The following is a 13,659-nucleotide window of genomic DNA, read 5'->3' on the forward strand; positions in this document are numbered from 1 at the left end:
ATGAAAGTGTAGTGCAATTTCTATTATAAAAATTACCTTTTAAAGAGATAAATAGCTTAGTTATATATCGAAAATTTCAACTTCCAAGGCCTTGGAACGAATTAAAAAAAAAACAATGTGTTATTGGGTTCACATTACGATATTTTCACAATTCCTCCATTTATTCCTATGGGGATGCAAAATACATTTCCAATTTTTTTTAAGTTTGCACCAGCCGGCAAAAACTTACATTAAGTCGAGTATTTCGTAAGCCGAGGAGTGGCTGTACGTGGATTTCAGAAAAGCTTTTGACACTGTTGCGCATGGAAGACTACTGTACAAATTGGAACAGTATGGTATTAAGGGTAAGTTGCTACAATGGATAAAAAGGTGATTGAGTGAGAGAAGACAGAGAGTGGTAATCAATAGACGCTGCTCTTTGTGGACTTGTATTTTTGGTGGATCCCCCATTGTTCGATGTTGGGCCCACTGTTGTTTTGTATATTCAACAATGATATTGATGAAGGTACATCAGCAGGGCTGGATTTACACATAAGCTAAATAAGCTACAGCTTAGGGCCACATATTACAAGAGGACTTGCTCCACCTTAAAAATTCTTTTTTAATATTGTCACAGTGAACCAGTGAAGGGGCCCCAGATGTGTGTTATAGCTTAGGGTCACAACAAGTTTAAATCTGGCTGTGTATATCCAGCTTAATGTCAAAGTTTGCAGCTGATACAGAGGTTGGCAGGGTTGTGTTTGTTAATGACAGTAATGGCAGTGTGCTACTGCAACAGAATCTAGGAAATTTGGGCAGATGGACTGAGAAGTGGCAACTGAAGTTTAACATTGACAAATGCAAAGAACTCCATATGGATAGAAGTAACCCAAGAGAAACATACCAACTGTGTGGTACTACACTTAGGGTGGTAGAAAATGAAAAAGACCTGGGAGTAATTGTGTAGTCAGATGTGAAATTTTCTGAGCAGTGCAAACATGTTGCCAGAGTAGGTCACTGGCTATTGTCAATGATATACAGGAATTTTCTTAGTGGGGATAAGGAGGTGATTATCCCCTTGTATAAGGCAATGGTCAGGCCACACCTTGAGTACTGCATACAGGTCTGGAGGCCTCATTTTAGGAAAGATGTAGAGCTGCTGGAATGAGTACAGAGAAGCTCAACTATGTTGGTGAGTGTGAACAAAGGGTTTCTCTTATTATTCTCTTATTAAAGAAAGGCTTTAAGTTCTGCAATTTTCAGAATCTGGAGACTAGCCACCTGTGAAGTGATCTGATTGAGGTGTATAATAAGGTCTTAATTGGGTTGAGCAAGCTCAATTCTGATGGGATTCTTCCTCTTGCTCATATGACAAACCCGAGGGGGCATAAATTCAAATTGAGGAAAGACAGTTATAAAATGGATGTGTTGAATTTGCCTTTAGCCATCAGCTAGTTGATTGCTGGAACAAACTTCCATCTGTTGTTGTTGTGGAAGTTGATAGCTTAAATAAATTCAAGGAGAAACTGGACAAACTGAAGAGGAAATGGGTGTGTGAAATGTTTCTTTTCTTTTTTTGGCTGATGCTACATAAGCTTTCTTTCTTGCACTACATGCCTCTACTACTACTACTACATATTAGAAAAGTACATTTCAAATAAAGCCCCTTATTTGCTGTCCATCTGATACTACTACTACAGTACTTAGACCAAGTTGTAGCCTCCTTGAACTTTGCTTTTTAGTACTGCATTAGGATATAAGTTTAGGGTAGTATTTTTAATTATATTGAATTTGAACCAAAATCATACCTCAGAACAGCAATGCAAAACTTAAGGTAGTGGGAGTGCTGTGGCTCAAGGCAGAACTGAATTTGTTGTCCTCTGAATTACAGCCTTATGAAATGTACTGCCTGTCTGATGTTTGTGGAACTATCAGGATCACCACATGACATTGCCAAGGGAATGTCTTTGTGTGTGCTCTCTATGTAAAGAATGTGAGGATGTTAGGCATCAATTCAGCAATGCTATACGCTTTTATGAGAGCTTGAGGAACAGGATGAATGCCCTCAATGGATTTAAATTGGGCTGCCCATCAAGCTCTTGGCTCCTTACATCAATGTCAGAACCTGCACTTGATTGATCAACAGGCAACACAGCAACGATCCCCAAGGCAGAATGTGCTAGTTCCACAGGAGCTAGTTGTTGTCGGTAACTCTGTTGTCAGGGAAACAGGAAATATATTGTGCAAAATTAATGGGTGGTATAGGAGCAAGGTATGTCTGCCAGGGGCAAATGTTGATGACACTGTAGAGCAGACATTTTTAAGAGAAAAAAAGGTGATATTGTTGTACTCGTTGGCACTAATGACATTGAGTAGGAAATTTGCAGACTTCTTAACAAGTGCAGTTCAATGTTGAAAAAAAATCGCGAGTCAGGGTTAAATTTGAAAATGTCTGCAATTCTGCCCAGACATGATAGGAGGGAGTATATGATAAGAGCCTTGTCAATCAATTTGACCATTGAGAGCTTGTGCAAGACTCATGGGGTAAGAATCTTTCTCAGAATGGTCTGTGCTTGTTAATATAAAGGGTGCAAGAATATTTGCTATTGAGTGTTAGGTGTGTAGGAAAACTGCTAGCTTGGGGAGGATACACAGAATAATAGATTTTAACAATACCTGCAGGCAGAGGTGAAAGTGATTCATGCACTGCGTCTAGTGGAATCAGCAGCAGCAGTGGAAAGCAAGTTGCTGCAGATTTCGAGAACTGCGTGAAGTCATCATGGAACAAGTGAATACATGGCTGTGTTAGGGTAATTAAGGGTAAGAATAGGTGCATGTATACTTGCATGTAAGCTAGGAGTATAGTAATTAAATTCAATGAATTTGAAGTGGTCAAAAGAAAATATTGTTGGGATATCAGAGATGTGGTGTTACACAGATATAAAGAATGCAAAATTTGAATTTGGGGAGTATATTCTGTACAGAAAGGATAGGAAGGGAGGATGGGTTATACACAAAATCTAAGGCAGTGCATCAGTTGACATGGGTGGCAATTGCAATGTTGAGTCAGTTTAGTGTGACATAAGCACTAGGAAAGCAAAAATGAAAGTAGGAAGGCATGTGTTATAGGCCTAATGAGCACAACGAAAAACTGTACAGAGAAATAGAGTGGGCCAGTAAATCAGAATGTCTTATACTGTGGGATTTTAACTTCCAGATATTGACTGGAACTTGTGGGTTGGTCTCTTGCACAGTAGCAAGACTTTTGTGGATTTATTGTATGATTGCTTTCTACAGTAGCATGTTTGAGAGGCAACCAGAGGGAGTAATATTCTTTCTGATTATTATAAGTAATTATTCATGCATTAAGAATTTGCAGATAAAGGAACCAATAGGTGGCAATGATCATAGTGTACTCATGTGGGATTTACTTAAAGATGTAACTACCATGAACGGTAAAGGGATGGGTTTTTGCTTTCATAAAGGTGACTATCCTTGTCTCAGACAGTTTTTAAATTCTATACAGTAGGACTAACTGATGATAGTATCATCATAAAATTCCAAATGGGAAGAATTTGGGAAATAAACGTAAAAGCTACCATAGTTTTTATACCAACTAAGAGATACTGTTCACAGTTTAGGCCTGAATGGATGTCAGATGGACTAATGAGACTGCTTGGCAGAGGAGAAAAATGCATGGGATGCATATAAGTTATCAGGCAGCACAGAAGCCTGTAGATATAAGCTAGTCTGTAATAAAGTCACAAAGGAGGTTAGGCAAGCAAGGGCAGATTATGAGAAATCTTGTGTTTGTGGTTGATTGCTGGAACAAATGAATGTGAAGGTGCAGTTTTTTTTTTTTTTTGCCTTATGTTGTATAAGCTTGCTTTTTCGCATTATATGCCACTACTAATGCTAATATTTATAATATTACAGTAATGTTACGCTGTGTTCACAAACAAATGGAACTTATTGATGTAATGTTTTTCTTTTGCTGACCATTAGATACAAGAATGGCGTACAGCATGTGGCAAAGCATACAGGAAGTCCTTGACTTAAGTAATACTAGACTTATGGAAATTTGACTTTATGTAAGTTTTTGCCAGCCAGTGCAAACTTAAAATCGGGGAAACATATTTTGCATCCTGTAGGAATAAATGGAGGTATCGTAATGCGAACCCAATAACACTTTTGTTTTTTCAACTTCCAAGGACTTGGAAGTTGAAAATTTCCCTATATTACTAATTTATTTCTCTAAAGGTCATTTATAATCGAAATTGCACTACACTTTCATCATTATCATATGTTACCATTATAAGAATCAATTTTGAATGCCTTTGTGATATTTTTCTTAAATATGTTTCTGGAGGTCACGACCAAAAAACAAAAACAATTTGCACTTTCTGGTTTATTGGGCTTTTCTGTTAGTACATTTAATTATAAATGGGTACTAAACTCAATCTTATTGCATTTGCAATAATACCTATAACGGCAATTGTATGAGTTTTTATTCTATTATGGTGAAATGTGTTCCCCTTCACTGAAATCTTCAATCATGTGGAAAAACAAATTTTCAGAAACTTCTCTTCGTTCCTATTTACGTATTACAATGGTGAAGGGAAAGCGACCAACGAAAATGCAAGTAGTGGTAGTGCCAGGAAAAAAAACAAAATTGATTTAGAAATGAAGATGAAAACGATTAAGAAGTGCAAATCAGGACAAAGTTTGTCATCTATTGCAAGGGAATTAGGTCTCGCTGCTTCAACAGTGAATACTATTTTAAGGACAGTGCACATATAAAAGAACGTGTCAAAGGTCAACGCACTTTTGAGATCACAACAGTGATCTCAAAACAGCATTTGGGTGCTATATTGAAGATGGAACAGCTGTTAATAATATGGATGGAAAATCGGATTCAGAAGTGAGTGCCACTGATTCTAATGACTATTCAAGCGAAAGCAACAAGTATTTATAAATATATTAAGGATAAGTACGATGAACCCCAACCAAAGTTCGTGGCAAGCAACGGGTGGTTTAATATTTTCGAGCATCGCACTGGTTTCCACAATGTTAAAGTATGTGATGATGTTGCCAGTGCCAATTCTGAAAAGATAGTGATACGCTGTTGCTTGGGGCTAATGCAGTGTGAGATTATAGATTAAAACCACTGCTTGTGTACCATTCTGGAAATCCTTGTCCATTTATGGGCATCAATAAAGCCACTCTATCTGTGAATTTCCGATTGAACCAGAGAGCATGGATAACATCTCTCTTTGAGGATTGGTTTAAATGCTGCTTCATTCCCAAGGTTGAAAAATATTGTAAAGACAACAACGTTCCTTTAATGATTTTGCTTCTATTAGATAATGCTCCTGGACGTCCTGTGCATCTAGATGATTTCAACTTGAATGTGAGAGTCTTATTTCTACCGCAAAACACTACTTCACTCATCCAACCTATGGATCAGGATGTTATTTCAAATTTAAAAGCATACTATTTACGCCCAGCATTTGCTCAGGCATTGTCTGCAGTAGATGGTGAGGAAAATTTTATGTTAAAAGACTTTTGGAAATCTTACAATATTTACCACGTCATCTTAAACATTGATAAGGCTTGGGCGGAAATTACCAAACGTTTAAATGGCACATGGAAGAAAATATGCCCACGGCATGTAAAAGGCTTCGAAGGATTTGAAAAAGATGAATCATATGTAGAGGTTACAGATAAGATTGTAAAAGTTGCAAAGCTACTTCAGTTGGAGGTTGATGCCAAAGACATGGAGGAGTTAATAGAGGAAGAAGAGAATGAATTATCTAACGAAGAATATATTAACTTGCAGGTGATGATAGTGAAAAAAGAAAATGCTGACGAAGCTCAAGATGAACCAAATGACGAGCCGAGATGCTTCATTACCAGAGAGATGGCAATTGCGAGGTTTGAGAAGGATCCTCACAGCGAACGATTCTTAAAAGTTAACAGAGGAGTGAATGATATTCTTGCTTGCTACAAAGAAATCTACGATGAAAAGAAAAAAGCCACCGTCCAATCATCCATTAACATGTTCTTTCGTAAAGTTGAGTGGCCGACCCTTTCTAAATCTCCACAGCCCTCAACTTCCACAGCAGCGTACTTATCAGCTGATGACGTTGATTCTGGCAACGATGCTCGAGAGGTAAAACTTGATTATACCTGTCTCCTCTCTTTTTTTTTTTTATAATTTTGAATTTTTTTTAAATTGCACGCTTTTGTAATTTTTCCTGCGCATGAGATAAAAAAATTTAATAAATTCAATAAATAATTCTATTTATACATTTGTCAAACATTTCTTTTTTGATTAAATCAATTCAGCGAGCACAGTTGCGAGTGCTGCACAAGCATGGGGGAAATTCCAACTTACATAGCGTTCCGTGGAATGCAACCCTTACGTAAGTCGGGGAGTTCCTGTATTCATTTGAGAAAGTTTTAGAAATTTGGAATTAATGAAGCCACTACAGAAAAATCTGTAGAGAATACAACAATGAATGTACTCTGAATAAGTCTACCAGCCAATTCCTGTACAATAAATCAAAGAGAACTGAGAGTGTCACAAATACATACAAAAATGAAAAATTAAAAATGCTTACAAAAGCAAAACTGGTGGAAACATGCATTCTCTAGCAATAAAGAGCCCAGAGAAGTCTGAAAGGAGACACATGTTGGAGTGGTATGAGGGGGGTGTTCAATAAATTATCTACCTGCCAATGAAGGAAATATTACTCCCAAGCGACTGTCTGCTTGTGTTCCAAGTAGTGAATGTACAAAATTCCCTCAGCATCGCAAAAAATGGTGGTTATAATCTTGCCGGCTGAAGGTTGTGTCCAAAATGTTTTGGGTAGGGAAGAACCATTTTGCTTCCATTGCATTGATTCTTGCTTGGTCTCAGGATCTCAGTGATGAACCCGTTTCATCACCTGTAACAATTCTGAAGATGAAAGTTTCAAGATCCCTTCCATAAAGCTCTAAATTCTCCTTACAACATCATACTCTGAATTGCTTCTTATGCACAGGAGTCAGAAATCTGGGGATCCACCTTGCACTGACCTTAGTTATCCCCAAATGTTCATATAGGATGGTTATAGCTATTCCCTCAGATATGTCAAATTCCCCAAGAAATTTGGGACACCTTTAAACATCTGTCATTCAGCAGAACAAGGGTTTCCATAGCTTGGCACATTTCTGGAGTGGTTGCTGTCACAGGCCTTCCTGGATATGGCTAATCTTTGATGAACTCTCTACCCCACTTGAATTGTTTTGACCAGAATTTCACCTGGTACTCTGAAGGTGCACTGTTGCCATACACAGCCACTATCCTCTCATGAATGGCCTTTTGCCCATTTCCTTCTTTGGTGAGAAACTTGATGACTGAACGATGCTCCAATTTCAGCAAATCCATAATTTGATACTGGCATTTTCCTTCTTTCTGTTACAACAGCACAACCTAAAAACATATAGGGATCAAAATTAGTATGATTCAAGATTGAATCATTGAAATATAACTATGAGAAGTATCTTGGGTAGATAATTTATTGAATGCCCCTCATGTGTTTGCTAGCTTTGCTCATGTACTCCAGATGATGTTGCACATGTATTCCTATAAGATGAATGTTGACTCATAACACCACACCAGACATCTCAAGTATTGCCAGTGGTTAATGAAATGCATAATTCCTGATTCTGAAAAATTGGATAACTGCTTGTATGTACATACTAGTGTGGTCCTATTTGGATGAATGTGTTAGTTCTCACAATTCTTAAACATGGTAAACTGAATTCTGTTGAGATCCCTGATATTTCTGTATCCTCCCAAAAAGTTGGTGTCTGCCATTTAATTTAATAAAAGAGGCTATGATGTGTAGACATCTTGCTGTTGCATTTGGCTGTTAAGGTTAGATATTGGTAATTTTCAATGTTGTCTTTGCCTATAAATGGCCTCCAACTATCCCCATATTTCCTAGAATTGATTCCATAGCCTTTAAAGATGCTTTGAGCACAATGAAGCACCTTCTGGCCCCCCACACGTGGTTGGTGTATCCCTGTCCTTCCAATGACTCCCTGATCCTTCATTGCTGACAATTCATCTAAATACAGCCATTTGTAAAGTGAATCATAGAATGTTTGTTTTATCAAATGTCAATATGATTTAATCATACATCTTCAGGACATTAAATCTTTGGCTTTATTTTAGGAGACCAAGTGTTAATGACCTTTAACTTTCTTAAGTTAGCAGATCTCGTCAACCGCATTTAATATTTCCATGTTGCATAGCCTACAAATAAAGCCCATCAGATCTGTTCTTTCACCTAACAGCAGGACTTCTTAACCAGGGAAGTTTTCCTTCCTGGGGAGGTGCAACAGGGGTCCAGGAGAGGGGGGAGATGAGAAAGCTTCCATTCCAAAAATACAGCATTTATTTATTTATATTTTACTTCACCTGTTTGTTTCCAAGTTGTCATAACGTGCAAAGTGTGGCTTTAAGCAACAAAGTATTTTCAAATTTGAAATTTTGATTGTGTATTTCATTCACAGTTTTTGAAACTAAAATATGGGGAGTGAGGTGGCAAGGAAAAGTTGGAAGTGAGGCAAGGCCATGGGGCAAAATGGAAGGGAGATGATCCTTTAAAAAGGTTAAAAACCTCTTAGAAGGACTTCTAAACCTTTTGAACAGTCACTTCAAATTTTACACCGTTAGAGGGAGTGTGAATTTGCTTGTTGTGGGCCCCCTTTTAAACAAATTTTATGTACATTTCCTGAGAGCACTTTTTTTTTTTTTTTTTTTTGTTAGTTGTTGGCGTATCGGCTTCTGTGGCCATAATGCACCTCCCAAAGTTTTTGCACTACTCTGATCCAAGCCCAAGGCGGGATTCGAACCCGCGACCTTTGGGTTGCCAGGCAGGTACTTTACCCACCCGGCTAGTCTGGTCAGCCTGCGAGCACATATGAAAATTTATGTATGGAATAAGCTTCTGCAGATTTACACATTCATTTTGTCTCAAATATTAATTAATACTACTAATGAGAACTTCTCTCATTACATTTATAATGTTAATTTTCTTTAAGAGATTTTTTGTAACTGCTTTCTGAGAAAAGGATGATATGTTTTTTTTTAGCCAGATGAAGATGCTTGTCCTGATGGGTCAAGGAAATATTATATTGCTACTCAAGGATGTCTTCACAATACTATACCTGATTTCTGGTGGATGATTTGGCAAGAAAATACGAGAGTAATTGTGATGACAACCAAAGAGATTGAGAGAGGAAAGGTAAACTAGATCAAAAACCATATAATATATCTTACATCGTTGAACTAAAGAAAAAGCATGGCTACCTAATGAATGATTTTAATTCTGTTCAAATACCAGTTTATGTTTGCATGCTATCAAAACTCTAAAATACAGGCAACCCCCATATAACATGGTACTTCTCAACATGGTTTCGCTCTAACGTGATTGATAAATTGCGGCAATCCTCGGACAACACGATACTTATATAACACGGTTAGAGAATTTTGGTAAATTTCGCATAACGGTATTTTTGAGCGGGGGGGAACCCCGCTGTTATGTTGGATTAATTTTTCAACATTTCCACTCTTTTTGAATCCCTGCTGCTGACTTGCTAGTCAAAAAAAAATTGAGAAATCCCTGTATTTTATTTTGTTGGGAAATCCCTGTATTATGTTCTGTGCTATTGAACTTGTGGAAAAAATCTAGATTTCAAAATTTTATTACTATTGGATAGCATGCCAGGCCATCCAAACATCGAAGTTATTTTCCTACCAACACAGTTGTATTAGGTTAACACAACTTCTTTCATTCAGTTATTAGATCAAGGCATTAATCCGCCTTTAAAACTCATTCGATAAGAAAATCGTTACAATGGATTTTGGAAAAAATTGATTCTAAATCTATTGAAGTAATGGAGGCATGGAAACATTTCTCAATTGTGGACTGTATCAAAATCATAGCTTTATTGCTGAAAGAAGTAAAACTGTCACCATTAAATGTGTGTGGAAAAATGTATGGCCACAGTCATTTCATTCAGGAAATATGGTTGAACCGGCAGAAAACGGAATCGGTGCGATAGTAGAACTTGCTACGTCAGTAGGAGGGGAAGGTTTTGATGATATGACTTCTGAAGCCCTCGTGGGTAGCACAGTTGATAGAATCACCCTCCTCCCCACACCAAAAGATCTGAGTTCGAATCTGTTGATGACAGAAGGAATTTTTATGGGTCTTTTTCACAATGTGGCTGAGTTAGTCGGGCTCAGGCGAGAGTAGCATGGTTTTTTTATCCCGGAATCTCGGGTTTTTCTGTCCAGCAAAACATATATACACATAATATACACATAGTAACATGGCCATAGTCACTTATGTTCCTAAAAAAATTAAAAGATATGATTACTGAAGACATTCAAGAATTACTGGTAGTAAAACAGGCTGGCGAAGCGGATTTGGTGGAAATGGCACAGAGGTAAATCCAAATCAATTCAGAGGATGATAGCGCAGATGAAAATTCTAAACTTCCAAATTTTACACTAAAAAGCATACAGGAAGGCATAAAGTTAGCCGAGCAATTAGAATTTTATTTTTTGAATGCAGATTCTTGAATGAAAGGAGCCCAAAGTTCAAAAGGGAGCTTCAAAAAATGCTTAGTTCCATACAATGAAATTCACAAAGGTTTATCAAGCAAAAGCAAACAAACCCAGATTACTGATTTTTAAAAAAGAGTAGAAGATACATGAAATCTAAAATGGTATATTTTTGTTAGTTTTTTTTAACAAAATAGTGTATTTTTGTTAGCTTTTGGAACGTAACCCACCTTTTTGTACTTTTTCTTAGTCCGGTATAACATGGTTTTGCACGAAATGACATTTTATAGGAACTACCATGTTATACGAGGGTTACCTATAACTCTGAAATAACCCTTGTGGGATAGTACAGTGTTTGCAATTATTGTTACTCTGTGGAAAAGTCCTCAATTTGAATCTGTTAAAATGAGAGGAATTTTTATAGACTTTTTTTTTTCAAATGTTTCAACTTATTTCAACTATCTCAGTTGAAGATTGCATGTCACCCTCCCCCACTGGAGACGTTTTTTTTTAATACAGTACATATCATCAAAATATTCTTGCATCCACTGACTAACTAAATAAATAAATAAAATAGAATATTTAATAAACTATACAAATTAGAGAATGGTAAGTACAATTTAAAAAAATTATAAGTTAATTTATGCAGAGCATTATCTCAGGCATGTTCATTTTTTCTTAAATTAATTGTCCTTTCCTTTATTTACATAAATTTACATGCAAGGCATGCATGGTCTGTTTGAAACCAACAATACTCCATTAAAACTACATGTAATCTGTGAATTTTTTTTTTCCATACAATTTATATTAACATTCCCTCTAATTTTATTTACAGCTGCATGGCCCTGCCACTGCTCTGAGGAGAAAATTTTTACACGACCTGATGTCTGCGTGGCACTTCATGGAACGTGGATTCATGACACTGAATTCACGTTTGCATTCAGCACTAGAACCTTGAAATGTTTACAGATGTCAACAAGAATTGACAGTTCTTGAAATTCTTCGTTTCTGAGCACGTAGTTCAACATATCAGTGAACAACTTAATTGAACCACTCTTAACCTTCTCAGAAATGATGAATTTCAAATCACAGTACTAATATTATTATTATTATTATCATTGCCACAATATTATTGTGACAATGCTTTCTTTTATTGTAATGGTAGCTGAGTATTTTTTTTTTTATTAGTTGTTTATCATTCTCTTCTCCAAATTCAAAATTAGTTGCATTTGCCAAAGCAGTTGGGTCAAAAGCTTGCATTCTCTTAATTCACCATCAGGAAATCTATTGTCCAAGTGATTACACACACACGTTTAATGAATAGAATAATAGGCATAGTATCGATGTCAGAACTTATAGATGAAAACAAATATTTTACTTTGTCACTCCAATTAACAGTATGGCCAAGATACTGCCTTATCTTTTTAATTTTTGCTTTTACAGTGCTTCAATTGTATTCAAACAACTTTTTGAAGGAATTTACATAGAGATGCCAGATCTTCTAAAACATCGTTAAGAATAGTTAACACTGCTCAATATTGTGGATTGGTCAAAATCTTCAGGCAATAGTTACTGGTTGGATTGTTACATTCATTAACTTGCTCTTTACAATGGATTAAAACTTCGTAATTTCTCATTAAAGCAGTTACAGCAAAATGTCTTGACAGCCATCACTTTGTTTAGTGGTCGAAATGACAAAACATCATATTCTGTGACATTGGCTAATTCTTCTAGCTTTCCTCTTTTAATAGACGACCTACTGAACATTGTATATACTGTTCGTAACAGTGTTTCTATATCCTGCATGATTGACACTTTTTTCCATGTGTTGTCTAATCCCAGGTCTTCTCTATGGACAATGCAACGTTGTTCAGACAGATGCTTTATTTCTTGTCAAAGAATTGCTGCCACACCATTATTCTTTCCAAGCATAACATGTGCTCTGTCTGATGTAAACATCACCATCTTTTGAAGATCAAGATTGTTCTTGATATAAAATGTTCTTATTGCTTCAACAATAGTTATACTGTCACATGCAATTAGTTTCAAAATACCTGCAAACACAGTGCTATAGGAAGTTTCATTTTCTGGTTGAAACTTAAAATACAAAATTAACATTTTCTGTACATAAATGTCTGTACTTTCATCAGCAATTAATGTATGGAAAGCAGATTTCTGCAATTCTCCCATTATTTGTTTCTGCAGTACAAAGCTGATACACTCAACAAATTCAAACGTGTAGTTCTTGCTGCATCAATTCTGGTATATTTACATATTTGGACACGTGCATGAATTTCTTGCACAGAATGTGTTGAAGCAATTAATTTTAATTACTAAGGTAATGTTATCAATCAGCACCTTGACCATGTTAGAGTCAGACTTCTTTCATGCATCTTGTTTCACTCTTGCTTCACGCTCTTTTGGAGTTTCAGTTAACATTTGCAAAATTCCACCTTTCTTCTAGTTGCGTAATTTGGTAACTGCATCTACATGAATTTTCTGGTTCAGATGCAATTTTAAGTAATCTCACTTCCATTCTTCCCATATTTTTCCACTACTGAATTCCCCCAACTTTCACTTCTGGTGCATACAACATTACCAGTATCTCGATATTTAAAAATATCACCAATTGTTATTTTTTGTTTTTGATGCGAAGATGGTAGTTCAGTTTCTGTGAGCTGCAAAAGCCATTCCTTCTTAAATCTTGCACAAGCTTTGTTCTTTAAAACATTTAACTCTCCTTCGGTCTTTCTTTTTGACATCATAAGGATACTAAAAATAATAATAATTATTATTATTATTTGGCAATACCAAGCAAATTAATTATTAAGTGAAGAAACTTATAATTTTAGCAAAACAACTACTATCATACAAATAATTTTATAGAAGCTAATTTTTACCATGTTCTAACAATTTTTAATAAAAATTAGAATTTTTGGCTCAGGGTGCATCTTCCACTGCTTCTACATTATTATCATTCAGTTTTGTATGCATTCCTTGCAGCTGTTGACGGTGCTTTGAGCAGCATTTTTAAAAGAAAATTTCAGCTGTGCAGC

The 13,659-nt window shown here is 36.3% G+C and overlaps 1 protein-coding gene across 3 annotated transcripts in view; it reads left to right on the forward strand.

The window, feature by feature from the left end:
* LOC150076017 (tyrosine-protein phosphatase non-receptor type 11-like) overlaps positions 1 to 13,659 on the forward strand; it is a 148,908-nt gene that overhangs the window by 83,193 nt on the left and 52,056 nt on the right. For all 3 annotated transcript variants that reach the window (XM_090387998.1, XM_090387997.1, XM_090387999.1), the window contains exon 8: positions 9,126 to 9,278. In XM_090387998.1, the coding sequence (XP_090244124.1) occupies positions 9,126 to 9,278 (153 nt within the window). The remainder of the gene's footprint in view (positions 1 to 9,125; positions 9,279 to 13,659) is intronic.

The sequence above is a fragment of the Mastigoproctus giganteus genome, chromosome 13 (assembly GCF_048544385.1).
Source record: "Mastigoproctus giganteus isolate SK-2022 chromosome 13, ASM4854438v1, whole genome shotgun sequence".
NCBI classification, from domain to species: Eukaryota; Metazoa; Arthropoda; class Arachnida; order Uropygi; family Thelyphonidae; genus Mastigoproctus; species Mastigoproctus giganteus.